Source organism: Lontra canadensis, unplaced genomic scaffold (genome assembly GCF_010015895.1).
Source record: "Lontra canadensis isolate GAN:19392208 unplaced genomic scaffold, GSC_riverotter_1.0 scaffold131, whole genome shotgun sequence".
NCBI classification, from domain to species: domain Eukaryota; kingdom Metazoa; phylum Chordata; class Mammalia; order Carnivora; family Mustelidae; genus Lontra; species Lontra canadensis.
The window spans coordinates 717,488-738,904 of NW_022631125.1; the positions used below are offsets into that span (position 1 = coordinate 717,488).

The 21,417-nt window shown below is 35.3% G+C and overlaps 1 protein-coding gene across 1 annotated transcript in view; it reads left to right on the top strand.

Annotated features, from left to right (window-relative positions):
- USP9X (ubiquitin specific peptidase 9 X-linked) overlaps window positions 1–21,417 on the top strand; it is a 97,638-nt gene that overhangs the window by 3,114 nt on the left and 73,107 nt on the right. Inside the window, exons 2-12 of the mRNA XM_032842502.1 lie at window positions 2,164–2,309; window positions 4,383–4,462; window positions 6,348–6,460; window positions 7,684–7,902; window positions 10,444–10,559; window positions 10,769–11,020; window positions 11,092–11,230; window positions 13,320–13,472; window positions 14,557–14,661; window positions 18,906–19,112; window positions 20,347–20,483. Coding sequence (XP_032698393.1) covers window positions 2,164–2,309; window positions 4,383–4,462; window positions 6,348–6,460; window positions 7,684–7,902; window positions 10,444–10,559; window positions 10,769–11,020; window positions 11,092–11,230; window positions 13,320–13,472; window positions 14,557–14,661; window positions 18,906–19,112; window positions 20,347–20,483 — 1,667 coding nt within the window. The remainder of the gene's footprint in view (window positions 1–2,163; window positions 2,310–4,382; window positions 4,463–6,347; window positions 6,461–7,683; window positions 7,903–10,443; window positions 10,560–10,768; window positions 11,021–11,091; window positions 11,231–13,319; window positions 13,473–14,556; window positions 14,662–18,905; window positions 19,113–20,346; window positions 20,484–21,417) is intronic.

The window sequence follows — 21,417 nt, forward strand, 5'->3', positions numbered from 1 at the left end:
CCCTGAGATCATGACCTGAGCCAAAGGCAGAGGCTTAACCCACTGAGCCACCCAGGTGCCCCAGAGCTCTGTTTATGTTGGCGATAAAAGTGGCAAAATACTAAATATCTCTTAATTAACTTATTTAATACTATGTAACCATTAGTCAATTTTTAAAAAACGATTCTTAATGATGTGGGAAAATACTCAAATGTTAAATGGAAAAGGGCATAGACTTAAGCAGATATAATCCCAGTTTTAAAATTTCGATGGAATTTTTGGCTCATAGAACAAAGGTTGCAAGGAAATAATTGAAAGTGTCAGCAGTGCTTGTCTGTTGTTGTGGGTATTACAGATGTTTTCATTATTGTATCTTTATTATTTCTAAATATATACCAGGGGAAAGGGTTTGTTAAAACCTTACATATTTTTTTAAAGATTTTATTTATTTATTTGATAGATCACAGGTAGAAAGGCAGGCAGATAGAGGAGGAAGCAAGCTCCCCGCTGAGCAGAGAGCCCCACATGGGACTCGATCTCAGGACCCGGAGATCATGACCTGCCCTGAAGGCAGAGGCTTAACCCACTGAGCCACCCAGGCACTCCCTGAGTTACATATTTTAAGTGCTAATATTTCTGTTGGGCTTCTAACACTTGAATTCTGTGCTATAGATTTCATTATTTTTCTTTTTTTATCTTTTCTTTTTTTTTTTTTTAAAGATTTTATTTATTTATTTGACAGACAGAGATCACAAATAGGGAGAGAGGCAGGCAGATAGAGAGGTGGAAGCAGGCTCCCTGCTGAGCAGAGATCCTGACGTGGGGCTTGATCCCCGGACCCTGGGATCATGACCTGAGCCGAAGGCAGAGGCTTTAACCTACTGAGCCACCCAGGTGCCCCTCATTATTTTTCTTGAGACTAGCTCTGTTCCGGATGATGTTCACTATCTTAAATAAAAGTTCACCATTTGGTTGCCAATTAGCTCTGTGAGTTCATGTATAAATTTTGTGAGGGCCCTACATCGGGCTCTTGCTCCACAGGGAGCCTGCTTCTCCATCTCTTTCCTGCCTGCCTCTCTGCCTACATGTGATCTCTCTCTCTCAAATAAATAAATAAAATCTTTAAAAAAAAAAAAAGATTTGTGAGTAGAACATATTAATGGTGATATACCCAGCTGTCTTGAGTACAAGCATTTACTGATGCTGAAATGATAGGAGAGGATCCCTTGTCTTCTATAAGGGCCATGAACCTACAATGGGTAGAAAATTCAAGAACACATGAGTAAAAATCAGGTTAAAATTTAGGTCAGTTTCAATTTAAAAGAGACAGTACCATCTGCTCTCGAAAGAAGATTGTGAGAGTCATAAAGTTCATTTACTTAGTTGCAGAAATATGTGCATCTAAAGGGGGAAAGAGAAGGATATTCTAAAAATGAAGTGAAAGTGAGTAAAATTAGACCTATTGAAAATAATGTGGCTTAGGGGTACCTCTGTAGCTCAGTCAGTTAAATATCTGCCTTTGGCTAGGTCATGATCCCAGAGTTCTGGGATTGAGCCCCCCATTGGGCTCCCTGCACACTGGAGAGCCTGCTTCTCCATCTTCCTGCCACTCCCCATGCTTGTGCCCTCATCTCTCCCTCTTTCTCTGTCAAATAAATAAAAGCTTTAAAAAAAAAAAAATTGACGTGGCTTACTTAGAAACCACAATCATGAAGTTTTAATAATTGTTTGGGTAGTAGTTTGAGACAAGGAGAAATGCCGAATAGAATAAAATCTGTTTGTCCCCTTCAAATTAAAAAATGAAAGTTATAATTCAGAACCTTCCATCTGTGAAATGTGAAATGCATTGTTTCATATTTGTACAATAATTCCTATTGTGGCAGGGCTCGTATAATGGGAAACCTGGATTCAAATCCTGACCATAGAGTTGGAACTGTGTGACCTTGGGCTAATTACTGACTGACTGAATTTGTTTAAATGGCTGTTCAATACTTCTTAGGGTGTTAACGATTAAATAAAATTATTTTAAAACAGCACAGAGAATACCTGAAACATTTTAAGTTTACAATGATTTTATCTTTAAAATTTTATTCTTTTACCCTAATCTGTGTTGGTGTTTGAATTATTAGATATTGTACATATGTTATAGAAACCTAAATCTGTAATATCTAATTTTTAATTAAGACTTCGTCGCCTGATTCTTCCAATGAAAATTCCCCGGCAACTCCCCCAGATGAACAAGGTCAAGGTGATGCCCCACCGCAGCTTGAAGATGAGGAACCTGCATTTCCGCATACTGACCTGGCAAAGTTGGATGACATGATCAATAGGTGAGTTTGATTTGTTTTGTTTTCTTAAAGTGTGTAATACACAGGAAATCCAACAGTTCTGCAGCATATTAATTAGTAGTAAGAAAAGAGAGTGGGCAGAAATACCACAGTAGCCACATTGCCTCCTTAAAGCCTTAACATCTTAGTGCTTACCAAGTGTTTTGTAACCCATGATTCTTAATCAGGAAGTAACAGTGTCAATAAAAGTTTTCAGATTAATGATGATGACCCAAGCTGGCTGGTGTGTTTCTGAAGTAGAACCATATATGTGATTTCCCTCTTTCAGAGTTTATGAAGATTTTTTTTCCTTTTTTGGTATGTTGGTGCTACCGTAGTTGGATGATTTTCTTAATTTTTTCATGGTCCTGAGGTAAGCCAGGTCATTAGAACATTGAGTTCCTCAGAGCCTGCCTCTTGTGAACCCTTGACTAGTCTAAGGCATTTAACCATCTTCTAAGGCATTTAACCATCTCAGCCCTTTGTTTTTCTTGATCTTCACCTCAGGGGCAAGTTCAGAGTGTAATTTTTTGTACTTGCAGTGGAAGACTCAGAGAGAGTGAAAGTTTAAGCTTGTGTACAGGGGAAATTAAGATTTAAAGAAGATAAGGAAAGAGTGGTGTAGGGGAATCCCCACATGGCTCTGGTCTCCACCAGGCTGTGGGCTCAACAAGTGAGTGCTAGGGAGGTGTGACAAATCCCCTCCCCCACCCTAAAAAGGAAAGTAGGAAAATACACATATAAGCATTTGTCTTACTAAATTTTCTTTTTCTTTTTCACTTTCTAAAAATATGTTAACGCTGTTAATGTATATAATAGAAGGGAAACTCCTTACATTTTTTTTCCCCAAAGAATTCGGATTACATAAGTAATAAAATTATGTACTATTAAACATGGAAATATTATGTTGATAAATTTCTGCAACATCCTTCTTCTTTACACATATCCCAACAAAAAATTACCTACAATAAGAAGTATGCTCTTCACATTATGTTTACTATCATTTGTATTGATTTTTTCTACAGATAGATTTTTACTACATCATTTTGTAACTAGCTTTCCTCACTTCATTTATCGTGAAAATTTTCCTGTTATTTTTAACTCACTGTTTTTAGTAGTATATTTGAAGGAACATATTAACTGTGATTCCAGTAGATACCTGTAATAATGGTATACAATGAATTGTAGTAAAAAAATCAGAAATCCTGTAAAGTTAATGTCCCTGACTATTCTTTTTCTATACAGAGACCTAGCAAAAGGTTTTACTGTTGCTTTTTCTTTCTGTCTGGTGACTGGAGGTTGTTAGTAAAGGGTACTTCTTATGCAGACTTGAGGACAAAGTTACATATCAGCAAATTCTCAGGGGAAGAAAAATACAAATTATATTTTAATGTGAATAAAAACAATGACAAATGTGGTATGCATTTGTTTTTAATAGATTACATAGTCATGGAGCACTTTTTCCTCAAAACCAGAGTTTTGGGAGCAGTGAGGAGGAAGGGATACAGGGAAGGACGGCCTCAGAGATGGTTGGGCTGCCATTGGGGCCAGAGAAAGCACCACTTGGGTACATGTTGCATCCTTGTTGGAGGGAGAAGGGTACCTGTGGAGGCAGAGCGACCTGGAGAGCCGCATCTCACTTAACTTCCAGGAAAAATAGACAAATTATGAATTGAGGCAGAATTCTGTTATTTTCCACCTAAATTTTCTCCTTTGCGAGGAAATGGAAGACTGCTGAGAGGTTCATTATAACAAATCCTGAAACAGCACTTTTCTATGAACTTGAACAATAGGTATCTATTTAATTGAGACTTGATTATTGTAGTTTTATGTTCTGTGATATTAAAATAATCCCCCCCGCTATCTTTTGACTGTTCTTTAAAAGAAAATTGTAGAGATGACAGATGGAGCTTAGTTTCACAAAGCAGATATTCTGCCAACCTTGTTTTAATATCTTAATGTTTTTTAATACTAATATTTAATATTTTCATGCTGAGATAATTATAATTAGTAACTCATTTATAGTGCTTTAGAGTACAACCAATAAACTGCTTTTTATATTATTAAAACTCTTAGGCCTCGATGGGTGGTTCCAGTTTTGCCGAAAGGGGAATTAGAAGTGCTTTTAGAAGCTGCTATTGATCTTAGTAAAAAAGGTAAGTTTAGATGTTCTTAACGCTTTTCATAATATGTGGTACTAATAGAGTTTCACTTCATCCCTGAAGACTTCGTTCTGTCATAAGCACTTACTGGATATTCCTGGACTAGACCACCTCACTAAGTTTTGCTGTGGCTTTTCATATATCCCTGGAGCAAGGGTTCAGAACCTTTGGACAACCTTCAGGGCATGTTCGTGAGCTTGCTGAAGTTCCACATAAAATTCGTGTATCTTCATTTTTAAACTAAACTGTCTAGTTTACATGTTGATTAATTTGTTTAATTAAAAAAAGATTTTTTTTTTCCCAAAAGATAAAAAGACTTGAAAGATGAGGTCTAGTGTTTTACCTTGTCTAGAAGTGAAAGCTTGATGTTGGAATTGATCATACTTTGTCTGCTCTAGGTATAGTTGAATTCTCTTGGCAAAGGACAACTATTATAATATTCTCTTTGTTTTTGAGGCATTGGAGATTAAGATAAATGGCAATAACATTTCAGTTGCTATAATAGGGTAGCCATGGATGTATTCTAACTATCATTAGGATTATCACAGTTGAAGTTGATTATTATAAAAATTAATCTGCTTACATCTGTCTCACTCCCTGGCAAGGGTGATATTTCCTTTGTCTTAGAATAATTACCTTCCTTCATTTAAAGAAAGTCTCCACACCTTTTTAATCTTGTAAAAATACATTTCCAGATTGCAGTTGCTTACCACCAAATTTCTTTTGTTTGTTTGCACATTTATTAATTGAGCAAATTTTTGAAGACTTTTGTACTAGGCATGTTCTAGGTCCTGACTGTATAATGATATGTAAGAACACGTAATGGTATTTCATTTAATATTCACTGACATTCGCTGGACATGTAGCCGCCCACCCCCATCTTTTTTTTCTGGGACAGTGGTTTATTTTGGGCAAGGTTCAGATTTTTAAATACAATACTGAGTTTAAAAGTCCTCTCTTCTGCACAGTTCAGAATCGCAGAGCACTTTATATAAAATTGAATAACTTTTCACTTTGTCCTCAAACGTTAAAGATTTTTAAGGGGCACCGGGGTGGCTCAGTTGGTTTAGCGTCTGACTTTTGATTTTTCGCTCAGATCATGATCTCAGGGTGGTGAGCTCAAGCCCTGATGAGTTGGGCTCCGCACTGAGTGTGGAATCTGCTTAAGATTCTCTTTCTCCCTCTGCACTCCTTGTACAACCCCGTGCTCACTCACACTCTTTATCTAACACCAAAAAATAATACTTACAAAAAAAGTTTTCTCTGTGTTTGGCCAGGGAGGGCATGTGGCTCAGTTGCATTTCTGAAATCAGATGAAATGAAGCAAAGCTATAAAGAAGCATAGATGTTGGGGCATTGAAAGACACTGAGACAAAACAATTTATCTTACTCAATGAAACACTTAGGTAGAGTAGTGTAAGGGTATTGGTGTCTAGCCAAAATAAGATTTTAAAAATAGTTGTGAAACATCATTTTCTAAGTTTTTATTTTCAGAGAGTAAAATGCAGTGAAGCATTTAGATTCCCTCTCAGTGGTACTGGTAACCATTTTACATTTACGTTCTAGTGTCCTAATTTGAAATGTTTTCAATTCACCTTATTTGGTTTGATGTACTTTTATACAATTAAGTAGTTTTAAAATTCATTTAAGATTTTGTTTCTGAATCAGTTACCTTTTAGACACATACGAACTTTGATAATACTTGTCTATTTATCTTTTTGACCTCTTAACAATAGATAATGGTATAAGTTTTTTCCAAAGCTAGTCTGAACTTCTTAGCTATTAGTGAAAAGTTTGTTTATTTTTATCATGTAATTGGGCATTTTGAGACAATCAGAAAAATGCTTTCTTTACATTAATTTTTCTTCCCTTTTCTTAGGCCTTGATGTTAAAAGTGAAGCTTGTCAGCGATTTTTCCGAGATGGGCTTACAATATCATTCACTAAAATCCTTACAGATGAGGCAGTGAGTGGCTGGAAGTTTGAAATTCATGTGAGTCTTGCATTTGACTTTAATCAGATTTTCATAGTGATGCCTGTGAATGTTTTCTCATATATCTGTAAAATATATATTTGGTTGTATATTTGATAAATTAATTGAATTAAAGGGTATAATACTGAGGCACTTTAAATATACTTGTTATAAATAATAATTTCTATCAAAGGAAGCATGATCTTTTGGAGTGTGAGGTTTAGAGTTAGAACTCTCCCGGATTCTCAAATACCTTGTGACCTTAGCCAAGTTACTGCGTTTCATTAATTGTGAGATGCACCACCGATTCATTTTATATACCACTAAGGAAGGAGAACACCCAAGATGGGCAATCTAGTATCTGGGACACAAAGGGTCAGTGTAGAGAAATAAACTTAACCACACAGAAAGAGATGCGAAAGAAACCTGTATGTCTCAACCATGGCATCTTAGAGGGATAAAAAGTCTCCTGAGAATTTAAACAACAGGCCACTATTCAAAGAGTTTTTGGTAATTTGAAATCAAATTATACTTTGGAAACAAAAAAATCCTTAAATGGTCTAAAGTTCATGGTATGCCCAAGTGATTGGCAGAAGCAGACAGTTTTTCTTTACAACACAACACCTTCAGTTGAAGAAACTACCATTGATAAATGAAATTTGAGAGAAAAAGTAAAACATGAATCTTAAATTGACGAAATGCTGTAGGTACTCCAAGTCTCTGTTCCCTATTCCACTCTGGAAATCTGGTCATAAGTTGTGAGGCAGATATTTTTGTGCTCTGTGGACTATTTTTCAAATACAACCATAGCACAAAAATCCCATCATCTTACTAACGTTGTAAGGGAAGAAATGGAAACTTTGGAGATGCTCTCAGACAATAACAAATCTATTCCATCTTGGATAATTAATATATTGTGTAGATTTTAGAATTGTTGCTTCTTGTGTACAAATTCCAAAGAGGGAAAAAAAAAAATAGCAGTTTGGATCTGGTCTATAGACACAGGGCAGTGCCTACTTCATTTCATAAGCCATTGCAAATGGCTTTTTAAAGTAAGTACTATATAAAAGATAGTAAATGTTAATTTGGCATTTTGGTATATCAGTTTGATCCCAGTATTAAACATTTGATCGGTATAAGAATATGGAGAGAACATAGTTAAAATACAGTTAAGATGGAAGATATTTCTATTTGGAGTTGCAGTGTTTTGATCTTACAAATGCCCTTTCCTCCTCATATAACAGAGGTGTATTATCAACAATACTCATCGTCTGGTGGAGCTATGTGTGGCCAAGTTGTCCCAAGACTGGTTTCCACTTCTAGAACTTCTCTCCATGGCCTTAAATCCTCATTGCAAATTCCATATCTACAATGGTACACGTCCATGTGAATCTGTTTCCTCAAGTGTTCAATTGCCTGAAGATGAACTCTTTGCGCGTTCTCCAGACCCTCGCTCACCAAAAGTGTGTTGGTTTGTTATTTTCATAATTAATACAGTTTTGCTCTGCCACAGAGCAATAAAAGATCTGACGTGAAGAAGGGATTTTGCATTATTTTGTGTTTTGGATTCTGTTTTCTTCCCCAGCTTTACTGAAGCATAACTGTCAAAATTGTTTTGAGTTGTGTTTTTTTGTTTGTTTCTTTTTTCTTTTTTTCTTTTGGCTTTCTCCATGTAGTTAGTTCCCATTGTCTTCTGCTCAGCCCTTTGGGAAATAGTCATAAATTAGGTTCTATGAAGCAGGCCATAATTTTCCTCATTAATAAGAATAGAATAGGAGGTGACTTTGATCCAAGGCCATGATCACTGACATTCTAATGTTTTGACTTCAGGATCAAGTATATATCCTACAAATGCCTGATACTGTGGCATTAAAGTAAAATTATAAAAATTCTAAATGAAAGCAAAATAGTATTCGAGAACTTGTACATTGGTGTGTAAAAATTCTAAATGAAAGCAAAATAGTAATGAAATATATATATGTGTGTGTGTATATATTTCATTACTATTTTGCTTTCATTTAGAATTTTTACACACCAATGTAAAAGTTCTCGAATGTAAATTATCTATATTGGCATAAATAGTATTCAGAATAAAAAAGCTATCCCTAAACTGTTCATCTTTTAATAAATATTAGATAATATATAGTTTTTAATTTTTAGAATTTAGGGAGATTTTTATTTCAGTTTTTTAAGATTTTTATTTATTTGAGAGGAAGAGTGAGCAAGAGCACACAAGCAGAAAGAGGGAGAAGCAGACTCCGCACTGAGTAGAGAGCCCAACCCAGGGCTCAATCCCGGGACTCCAGGTTTGTGACCTCAGCTGAAGGCATACGCTTAACCAACTGAGCCACCCAGATGCACCTTTAGGGAGACTTTTCAATATTGTGGGCCTTATAAAAAGGAAAACCCAGCCAGGAAAATTTGAATTTATACATAAAACTTTAGGTTTATTCTGTTAAAAGTGGAAATCCTCAAAATGTGTTAAACGATACGTTATAGCTGAAAAACATAGGACGATAAGCTTTAGACTTTTTTTAAAAATTTTGTGCACATATATGTATACATAACTATTGAGTATATTGGGCTGTTAGTCTCATTCAGGTTACTTGAGAAATGGAAATACAGAATTGCTGAATGCCCTAAGGGACTGGGAATTAAAATGCTCAGATTTTTAATTGTTTTGAATTAGCTTCTTAAGACCAAAGAAAAATGTAGGAAAATACTATAATGAACTTACATAGAAAAGTGTTGTTCATTTAGTGGAGAATTTAATTGATTTCGACATAAAATCCTATCAAAACTACCTTTAGCTTACATATTGTCTGTTTGAAAGCAGTTACCTTATACTTCCCATTTTCCCTTTGTCCTAGACATGTTTTTTTTTTTTGTTTTTGTTCTTGAGTAGCTGTAAAAGTTATTTTTGCTTAAGGACTTAGTAGCAAAATTACCCTTTTTTCTCCCCTTGGTTTTCCCTCAGTGGACTCTGAAATGGGGTCTTTTAGAAGAAACCAAGGTATAAAAGGTTGTCTTGGGTACATAAATTTTTAGATACATTTGATTCTAGATCTGTATATAATCTCTTCATTTGTTTTAAGTTTTTACATGTAAGCATGCTTTAATGCCACACACCATTGGCTGTTTCAGCTGCATTGTACCATTAATTACTGCTGTCCCTTGGGGAAGAGTTTGAAAAACGATCCATACTTAACTGCATTGTGTTTACCTCTAAGCTGAGAACTGGGGCACTCATGTGAGCCAGCAAAAGCATCAACCAGTATGTTCTAGTTAAGAGCAACAGATAAAATACCAGTGGTTAGCTTTTAATTGTGTGCTCTCAAGCTTTCAGATTATTGTATTAATAGGGAACATTTAATTATTTACAACTACAGTAAAAAATGAATTCAAGGGGCTCCTGGCTGGCTCAGTGGGTTAAGCGTGTGCCTTCAGCTCAGGTGATGATCCCAGGGTCCTGGTATGGAGCCCCGCATTGGGCTCCCTGCTTGGCAGAGAACCTGCTTCTCCCTCTCCCTCTGTCTGCTGTTCTGCCTACTTGTACTCTCTATCACTCCATCAAATGAATAAATAAAATCTTTTTTTAAAAAAATGAATTCAAACATTATCTTAGGTTACCAAATATCCTTTTCTTATTTTTCAAAGAGTTTTTTTTTTTAATCCCCCTAAACTTTAAAAAATAACTTTCAGATAATAAGATATTCTATAATGGGATCTCTGAAATAGAAACATGGCTTCTAATTCCTGTTCACCAGCTCTTTTGGTAAAACCAGCTGTGCCCTACTGATCTGATCTGTACTGCTGCTTATGCTTTTTTCTCACAGACAGGATTACTGTGAATAATATGTAATATTTTATTTCAAAGATGATTTTACATAATTTTCTGTTTTTGAATTTCCTATTTCTAGTTTGTTTCAATCAAGAAATTACTTCAGATGGTGTTTTTTCCCTTAAAAGTAGGAAGTCAGTCTTTTTCTTTAACTCTATTACAGGGTTGGCTGGTGGATCTTCTCAACAAGTTCGGCACTTTAAATGGGTTCCAGATTTTGCATGATCGTTTTATTAATGGATCAGCATTAAATGTTCAAATAATTGCAGCCCTTATAAAGTAAGTTTGTTTTCAAATGAATCTTCAGTGTGTTCTAGGAATTGCTACTTAATTCCTTGGTAAAAATTTTCTTTTTACAAGTATGGTTTCCTCTTTAACTGATAACTTGGATTTTTTTAAAAGTAATGTAAGTAAGTCTGAGTTTAGTCCTAGTTGATTGTAAGAAAGTGAGTATTACAAGAGTTTTTTTTTTTTCTTTCTTCTTTCAGACCATTTGGGCAATGCTACGAGTTTCTCACTCTTCATACAGTGAAAAAGTACTTTCTTCCAGTAATAGAAATGGTTCCACAGTTTTTAGAAAACTTAACTGATGAAGAGCTGAAAAAAGAAGCAAAGAATGAAGCCAAAAATGATGCCCTTTCAATGATTATTAAATCTTTGAAGAATTTGGCTTCAAGGGTTCCAGGACAAGAAGAAACTGTAAAAAATTTAGAAATATTTAGGTTAAAAATGATACTTAGGTAAGATGTTTTCCTCTTGAAATAAACTGTGAATATTTAGAATCCTATTTAACACTGAATTTCTCTTCTAGATTACTGCAAATTTCGTCTTTCAATGGAAAGATGAATGCACTGAATGAGGTTAATAAGGTGATATCTAGTGTGTCTTACTACACTCATCGACATGGTAACCCTGAGGAGGAAGAGTGGCTCACAGCTGAACGAATGGCAGTAAGTCCTTTGGTTCTTCTTTCATGAATAAAAATCTGCCTAAGGCAAAAATTAGAATGGCTTTACTTAACATAGTAATAATAACATTTTAAAGAAAACCTTGAGTTTGGGAGGTGTTGGGACTGATTTATGACTCTTAATTCTCAGAACTTTTTGTAATAACATAGCTTATTTGGTAGTGATATAGGTAGCTTCGCACATCTTTGATAAACTTATTGCTGAATGTAGGTATTCCAAAGTAATTATAAGCTTGTTGGGAGGGTTTGGTTGAAGTGGAGTAGATAAAGGTGATCTTGGGGATAGATTGGATAGTATCTGGTACCTGATGAATGAAGTGGCCTATTGTTCATTTCACTGATGCCACTTACAGATCTTAAAACAGGAAATACAATTACTGGAATAAGGTGTACATGAATTAATATTTTATTATTTTAAGAACCTCACTTAAGCACTTCTGTTCATACTATTCTAATGTTGAATGTTTAGGAAACTTTACCATAGATCCTGCCCTTTTTTTTGGAAGCTGTCATTTATTTTAGAGAGTTACACAAGTGGCGGTAGGGGCAGAAGGAGAAAGAGCGAGGGAGAGAGAGAATATCTCCAGCAGACTCCCCAATAAGTGTAGAGCCTGGCGTGGGGATCAGTCCCACAATCCATAAGATCATGACCTGAGCCAAGACCCAGCTGAGCCACCCATGCACCGCTTACCATAGATACTTCTCTGTTTTGTAGTTTTAAAATACATAAGTATGCCACTTAAAAAGTATTGGAGGAATAACTTAGTGCATAGTGTCTGACAGTACTGAACAGACATCTGTAACAGAACGGACATTGCTCTCATGGCAGCCTCAGTTTAATAGGGGAAACAATGATTAGGATGTGATAAAGAGTATGTGGAAGATGCATAGACATTGGCCCTGTGTTAGGAGTTAGGTGTAAAACATCTGATTTTGTATATGTGATTTGTGTGTCTAGTTTGTTGGGAGGCTGAACACTGCTTCTCAGAGTATGGTCTATGGTTGGCTTCTGGTCCTTGAACCATTGCCAGTGCTAGAGGAGTACAGAAAATGGCATCAAGTGTTTAGAAACTTCTGTAGCAATTTGACATTGCACCATACTTCCTGGGTTTTACAAACGTACCTGTAACAGATTAGAAATAAAAATGGACCTTTACCACCTGAGAAGTGTGCTTATCCAGCACATTTGGGAGCTTAATACTTTATTATTCTCATTAAGTTGAATACTGTAAAATTATACAATATGGGCTGTTACCTTTTTGTATCATGAGTCAGTTTTCTTCTATTGGTATAGAAAATAAATGCCAGTCAGCAACATAGCATAGTGTTGCAGAAATACAGGCTTGGGAAGCATGTAGCCTTATTTTCAGTTCCACTTCTAACACTTCTGAGCCTGTTTACTCTTCTATAATAGGGTAATATTTCCCTCATTGGGATTGTTTGGAAGATTAAAGTGCTACTGGATAAGCAGTAGTAGCTTAGTTGGTTAATAAATAAAGCAAAAAATTAAAAGGGCGTGTTTTCACCAAAATCACAACCAGTGTAAGGAAACCAAAGATTTGTTGCCCTCTCTGCCTGAACTGTGGTGCTTGCTGTACTTAAATAACACTTTTCTGTGTAAGTGCTGGAGTAGAATCTTTTTTTTAAAGACTTTATTTATTTGACAAAGAGAGAGGAACTCAAGGAGAGTGGGAGAGGGAGAAGCAGGCTTCTCATGGAGCGAGGAACCCATTGTGGGGCTCAGTCCCAGGACCCAGGGATCATAACCTGAGCCAAAGGCAGATGCTTAATGACTGAGCCACCCAGGCACCCCTGGAGTAGAATCTTTTTAATAATTGCACTATTTCTGATTCATGGAAACATTTCTGTATGTGCAAAATTAAGTTCTGAGTAATTATTGTTTTTTTTTCATAGTTTGAATTAAAACAGCACATAAACCTATTACGTTAGTCTATTTGTTTTTTTTTAATTCCTACTAATGTTTAAAGTGTGAATAATATTTCATACATATTTTTTAAAAAGCTCCTGTGTTTCAGTTTCTTCTTTAAAAGAAGTTTTTGAATTATGTTTAGGAATGGATACAGCAGAACAATATCTTATCCATAGTATTGCGAGATAGTCTGCATCAACCACAGTATGTAGAAAAGCTAGAGAAGATTCTTCGTTTTGTCATTAAAGAAAAAGCTCTGACATTACAAGATCTTGATAATATCTGGGCAGCACAGGTAAGAAGTTTCAGATGGTGACTCTTTGCTTTTTACAAGAAAGATACTAAAAACTAAATATAGTAGTTGTGAAACAGGATGAACGCTTATATTGTTTGACTTCTGGTACATTTAAAGGCTCATGATTTATAGAAATCTTATCAAGAATCTTTTTAAAATAGCCAGTAATACATATTTTTAAAGATTTGTGAAAGAAAAAAGATCTATGTAGTTATTTTAGAGAGAGCATGGGGAGGGACAGCAAGAGGGAAAGAGAGTCTTAAGCAGACTCCATGCTGAGTGCAGAGCCTGACACAGGGCTCAACCTCACAACCTGAGCCGAAACCAGGAGTCGGATGCTTAACTGACTGCCAACTAGGCACCGTGAAACAGCTAATAATATTTTAAATATATTCATCAGTTGCATATGTTTGGTACAGGTTAGCAATTTGTAGGTGGTTTGTTTTTTTGCTTTTTAGTATTCATTACAAAATTTTGACCGAAGTATTTTATTCACACAGTGTTCTATTAGTTTCTTCATAAACTTAATTCAAAAAAAAACTTTGGTGTCAGTAGGGTTAAATCACTAGATTTATTTATGTGGACTTGTAATAATACAAAGGATTTATAGCTTTTCTGAAAGAAAAGTTAAGTTTTTGGTTTCAGAGCTAGAAACTAGGTGATTCCTTTGATTACCTCAATGACAGGTTTCTACTGGGATCACTTGGAAGTATTGTTGAGTTTTAGATTACAAAGCAAGGAAACATTCAGTTTTCCTTTTGAGTGCTTAAGGTTCCAGTTTTGGAACAGTACCATTGGTGTGCCTTATTGTAATGTTAAAATTGGCCCGTTTAAATTCAGTAAATTCAGATAAAGGCTCACATGAATTCCCAAGTACACATTAACCATGTATATCAAGGAATTAATTTGTTAGGTTTTAAAGGCCAGTTCTAAAGCATTTTTTAAGTGTATGAATTTTGTTATGTTCTACCCTTAGATGAAGCTGGTGGGAATAGTTTAATTAATAGCTGTCAGCAGTCAATATACACAACTTTATCTGCTGTTCAAATTCTAATATGCTATGTTTTCTTTGGTTTTTCAATAGGCAGGGAAGCATGAAGCCATTGTGAAGAATGTGCATGATCTGCTGGCAAAGTTAGCATGGGATTTTTCTCCTGAACAACTTGATCATCTTTTTGATTGCTTTAAGGTAATAGCATAGTAAAGTAGTGCCACTTCATTTTAATAAAATTACCAAAGTTACCTTATTAGATCTGTGAGTTGCTCTTAGTCAATAAATACTTCAGTAGAAATTATTGAACAATTCCTGGTGTGAAGGAATTGGTTTTGTTTTGTTTTTTTTTTTAAGATTTTATTTATTTGACAGATACAGCGAGAGAGGGAACACAAGCAGGGGGCAGTGAAAGAGAGAGAAGCAGGCTCCATACGGGGCTCATTCACAGAACCCTGGGATCATGACCCGAACTAAAGGCAGCCACCTAATGACGTAGCATCCAGGCTCCCTCCAATGAGAACTTAATGTTCATTTTTATAATAATAGCCCTCATAAATACAGAATCTTTTTTAAACTCAGGTTGTGAGTTTGGATTCCTTTCCCCTAGCAGTTTGAATTTTTATTAATAGGTTCGGGTGCTCTGTAGGACTTCAGGGAAGGACGATTGGTTGCAATAAAAAATAAAGTGTCAATATCGGGATTACCCATATCTTGGTATCCTAGGGTGATGTGCACAGGCAAATGGAAGTGTAATTTATAAGGTAGCCCAAGAGTGCCCCTATAGCGATACCTGCATTGGTATCATTTTAAGGCCATATTGTGTTGTGGTCTCTTTATGGTTGCTAGTATTGGGTTTGTAAAAACCGTATGATTGGTAAATATGTGGATTAAGAACATAAGACTTTATGGCAATAGCAGTGCTCACAAGGGTTGAGGGGTGTTGTATTAACAACTGGCATTGGATGATAAAGGTATCTTGTTTAAAGTAACAGTTATGCTGACTGCTGTCGGGAACATAAGTTGCCACAACCATCTTGGAAATAGATTGGTATTTCTTGAAAAGTATAGAATTTTCGTGACTCATCAGTTTGACTTCTCAATATATCCTCTAGAGAAACTTATGCATATGTGTGCCCGGATAACACTTTAACATTTGCAGCAGAATTATTTGTAATAGCAAGCAAGAAAATGGCTATGTAGAATGGATAAATTGTGGAATGTTCCTACAGTGAAAGAGTTCACAACAGTGAGAAGGAGCAGATTTGAGCAATTCAACCACATGGATGAGTCTAATAAAGTTGAAGAAAGGAATAAAATCACACAATTCATATACCTTGATTGCATTAACATAAACTTCAGATTAAGACCCCAGCTAGCTTCTTGCTTACCATGTTATTTTTTGACCTGGGTAATTGTTACATAGGTGTTTACATTATGTACTGTAGTAATGGTATATATTTATACCTTTCTTGATGGGTATTTCCCAATAGAAGAAAAAAATGTGAATTACTGGCTTATACCTTAGACCAGGTAAATCTGCATTGCTTGGTATGGGGCCTGGGAGTCTGTATTTTAAGCAACATTCTCAGATGAATCTTAAGTATATTAAAGTTGTAAATAATTGCCTTATGGAAAAATTCAGTTTGAAATCTATCAAAGGCAGCTTAGGAAATAATAGAATCCGTTATCATGGGTACTCTAAAATTAATTGCCATTCAGTTTTAATCTTGAGATGACTTCCGAATTGGCACGTACATGATCAAGATGGCCATGATAGAAAAGAAGAAAGAGGTCAATTGCTGTTACAGCCCCCGAACCCTCCTCTTCTAAGGATAGTTTAAATATAATAACAGTCTAAGTACAAACATGGATTGCATTCTTTTTTTCCCTCCCCTTGGCTAAGTTGGTGTTTACTGAGCACTTGTTATTTGGTAACAAGCACTGTTTTCTGAAATACTGAAACTTTCTCCTAAAGATGATTCAGAGGAAGCATGAAGTCCAGATCACTTTGCAGTTCTTTATGGACTGGAACCAAATGATTTCAGACATGTTGATTAGTTTTTATATAGGTATTTGCATAGTCTAGTTTGAAGTAAGTTTTTGTTCTTAAAGCAGTTATACCATTGTACAGTCCCGTCAGGGTTTTCATATCCTTGCCAGCAGTTGTTTTTGTCAGAATTTTGGATTTGTGACAGTCTGCTTGGTGGGAAATGTCTCATTGTGGTATTGGTTCTTAGATCCTTGATTACTAATGAGGTTGAACACCTTTTTATATGTTGCTTTTCTTTATTTTTTTGTGAAAATCCTATTGAAGTTTTGTTCCTAATTTTTCCCTATTGGCTTATTTTTTTCTTAGTGGTTTGTAGGAGTTCTTGGCATTCTCAGTGGTAGTCCTTATCAGTTCAAGTGTTGCAAAGAATTTCTCCCAGTCTGTCGTTGGCCTTTTTCACTCTCCATATGGTGGCTTTGGATGAATAGGTGTTCTTAACTGATTTTTTCCTTAGTTGATTTTGTGTGTAATTATTTTAGTATACATCCCTCAGAGATGAGTACATGAAGAAAAAAATTGTATTATCATTATCGTACCTAAAAAAACCTAATAGTTCTGTAGTACGGTCAAATAGTGTTAAACTTCAGTTTTTTTCAGATCATTATTTTTGACACTTGTTTGAATCAGGATCCATACTTTGTGATTGGTTGTATCCGTCATTTAACTCTCTTTGAATCTACAGTTTCCCCCTTTTTCTTTTTCATTCTCCCTGCAATCTGTTTGTTGAAGAAGCTGTAATTAAGGATTGTTGTGTTGTTTTATATCAATAGTATAAAATACAGGCTTGTGGAGGTTTTTTTTTCTCTTTTGCTAGAATACATCGTAGGTGGTCATGTGCTCTTAATTCAGGAAGCATGTAATGCCTAGTTACTTTTCAGTTACCTTTCTTAAGATCTTTTTTTTTTAAGATTTTATTTATTTACCTGACAAAGATCACAAGTAGGCAGAGAGAGAGAGGAGGAAGCAGGCTCCCCGCTGAGCAGAGCGCCTGATGTGGGGCTTGATCTCAGGACCCTGGGATCATGACCTGAGCCGAAGGCAGAGCCTTTAACCCACTGAGCCACCCAGGCGCCCCACTTAAGATCTTCTTAATTGTAATATCTAATATTTCAGTTTTTTTCATGTATCCTTAGACGTTTTTATATTTTTCGTAATTTTGAGGGGTCTATGAGGAATTACAAGTATGTACTAAAGTTGTCTTCAAAGAGAGCCCTTATTTATCAAATTTTAAATGTGTAATAATCCCATTGAAAGAATCTCCTGTAATTAACATAGTCATCCTTCTTTTGTTTGCTGTTAGGTTGATTTCACTTTATTTTCTAATAAACACTCATTAGCAGCTTTATACCTACATTTCTCATATTGTTTAGCAAAACATCCCTGGCCTTTACCCGTTGCATGCCACCATCAGACACACCCCACCCCAGGCGCATTGTATAAACTGGGCATTTGTAAAAATACCATTTTCAGAGGTTTTTTCCCCCCATTGTGGAGATTTTAAATGAGTGTTGTATCTTCTAAATTGAAATGTAATAGCACCATATTTCTGCATATTAGAAATTGTTTTTATTGGTTAAGAACAAACTTTGTTAGACTATCTTGTTTTCATATAATTAGTGCACAGTGTGCACAGCTGATGAGAGATCATCAGCTTTTAAAATTTATTATGAAAATCTTTGTATATATCAGGTTGTCATTGCCATCTTTTAATACAATTTTTCTTTGTTTTTTTTTTTTTTTAAGATTTTATTGATTTGAGCAAGATCACAAGAGCAGGGTGGGGTAGGGGCAGAGGGACACTGGGGCTGAATGCCATGACCCTGGGATCATGACCTGAAGTCAGATCATGAGTAGAAGTCAGATGCTTAACTGACTGAGCCACCTAGGCACCCCTCAGTATAATTTTAAAGTCACAAATAACAGACTGAATCTCAGGCAGTGGTTTTCAGCGAGTCAATTCCGCACCTCTCACCCCCACTATCAGAGATAATTTGGCAGGAAATGGACATAGTTTCTGTTGTCACAGCTGGGAGGAAGAGTTGCTACTAGCTTCTACTGGGTAGGGGCTAGGGCTGCCACTAAACATCCTACTGTGCATGGGACAGCCCCAACAACAAAAATTTCTCCAGCTTAAAATGTTAGTACCAAGGTTGAAAAACCCTGATGTTAAGTATTTAACTATAAAATACAGAGGGTGGTTTTGGTTTTGTTTTGTTTGGTTTTTTTTTGGTCTTCATGTTTAATTCTGCCCTATCTTATCTCAATTATCACTAGAATAATTCTGTGCTCAGGTGTGTTTTTCCCATGAATATAGTTAATTCCATGATGCCTGATTTAATCACTGATGGGTAAATTTGTTGTTTTCATGTCATTTTAATTTTTTTTCTAGGCCAGTTGGACAAATGCAAGTAAAAAGCAGCGTGAAAAGCTACTTGAGCTGATACGTCGCCTTGCAGAAGATGATAAAGATGGTGTGATGGCGCACAAAGTGTTGAACCTACTGTGGAATCTGGCCCACAGTGATGATGTACCTGTAGACATCATGGACCTGGCTCTCAGTGCCCACATAAAAATACTAGATTATAGTTGCTCACAGGTAAGGTGAACCTTCATTCTCAGGATGGCTTAAATCTAGAATAGTTCTACATCTTTTGATGTTAGTTTAGAAATGATCTTCAAGAATTGACTCACTTCCTTTGTGTAAGTCTGCCTTCCTCATGTTAGGTCTCTATGTCAAAATTTTGTGTATCATCTGAAAAGCATTTTAGTCTCCTTCGGAGAAAGACAGTATTTAAAAAAAGAAAACCAGGTTATATAGTAATAATATTGTCAAATGCGTGGTGCTAAAATTACCAGTTTCAAATAGATCTTAAGATAATAAAGCTGATGAGGGGCTTAAGAGGTAAGAGATTTGAGTTTTCTTTACTCACAGGGAAATTAAGAAAAATTAATAGAATTTTCTAAATGGTAAAACATTTTGAGCCTTGCCTGTGAGCAAATCACACAACAGCTTCCCTGCATTCTAACTTGTATCATGTTAACTATTAACTTATGGTAAAATGAAAATTGTTGATTAAATAATTTTCCACTTGTTTAAACTGTTTGCTACACTGATGAACTGAAATTTAGGTGAGAGCTAATAAGCTCAAGTAGGTGTATGTGATTCAGATCCCATTCAGATTTTTTTTTTAACTACATTTGCTTGTGACAATTTATTAAATATTTAGTATATCAAATACTAATAAGAACCTTCAGTTTAAATTATTTCATTAAACGGAGACATACACACACACACAAAAAGTAATCCAAACTTAAACTTCTTAAGTGCAGAAACCTGCATTTCTGATTACTGTTGATTTAGGGGAAGGAGTAAATAAGGTATGAGGAGTGATCATATTTGAAGTAATTTTGAGTTTGTAATACTTTTATGTGTCCATCTTTTTGTGTATATGTCCATATGTCCTTAGTTTTATTTTCGGTGAAACTCTTTTTAGCTTAGTTGCCATACCATTATTTTCTTGGTTAAATAGAAATTTTTGGTATCCCTCACTATGCTAAAACAGTCCCATGTAGAATAACAGTTGGGGTTTTGTGTTACTGCTAAATTTTATTATATGATAAAATTCTTTGAAACATTGGATAGTGCTGTTTTACTTTTTATCGTTTTGATAGTAAATGTGAAATAAAAATGTATTCACTGCTTTTTAAGACTGCTAAGCTCTTTTCTGCCATTATTACATGCTTGTGATAATCTTATAAGAAGCCCTATTTTATCATTGGAGATGGAGTTTTCCTGTGTATGACCTATCTAAAATTTTTTTTTGTTTAAGGACCGTGACACACAAAAGATCCAGTGGATAGATCGCTTTATAGAAGAACTTCGTACAAATGACAAATGGGTAATTCCTGCACTGAAACAAATTAGAGAAATTTGTAGTTTGTTCGGTGAAGCCCCTCAAAATTTGAGGTAAGGCTTTTAACAGAAAGTTTGAATATTTCTGTTTTTACATTTTACTGGAAAAAATAGCACTGTAACTTGGTAAAAGCAGATTTTTCAAAAGAAAGTGGGAAGTTTATAGGCTAAGAGAAAGGTTAATTTAGAACAAAAGACATATCCACATCCTTGATTTTACTGATGAAAAAGTAAGCCACAATTAAGTGATAAATACCAGAATCAGCAACACTCTGTATTACTCATGAAAGATGATGAGATATGGTTTAAAATATTTGATTGATTTTAAATTTCTGTTAGTGGTATGTATGTATGTATATATGTATATATTTATAAATAGTGGTCTTTAAATATAATCATCTTAACAGCCAAATTCTGGTTAGTAGAATAATTTATCCTGGTATTTTCTAAGAGTTGGAATAGTTAACGTGGAAAGTTAAAAATAATGTTCAGAGAGAGTGAGAGAGTGCTAGGTGTAGTACCAAGCATATTTATAGTGCAGTCAGGATTCCTGGGTATGACCATTGTGTCTAAACAGTCGTATCTTGTAAAGATTTACTAATTGAAAGAAACATGTTTTTCTTATGTGTAAAATTAGATGATTGACAAAGATCTTTGCAGCTCTAGATTATTGTGATTATGCCTAAGACAGAAAAGGCCATATATATTTTGGTTTCAGTGGTTGAACTTTGTCTCAGTTTTTTCCAAAGGCTTGAAAAAATACAAAATTTGAAAAGCTGTAGGGATAAACAGTGGAGAAAATCCAGACATGTATCTTACTAATAGTAACATTTATTTGAGAGACATATTTTTATTTTTGGGCCACTGTACATAATGCCTTTTTGCCTTTCTCAAATGAATTAATTTGTCTGTTGTAGAAAGAGTAGTTTACATACTCTTTAACGGTACAGTGGCTTCATCTCCACTAGAATAGTAATGGCTCTGAGAG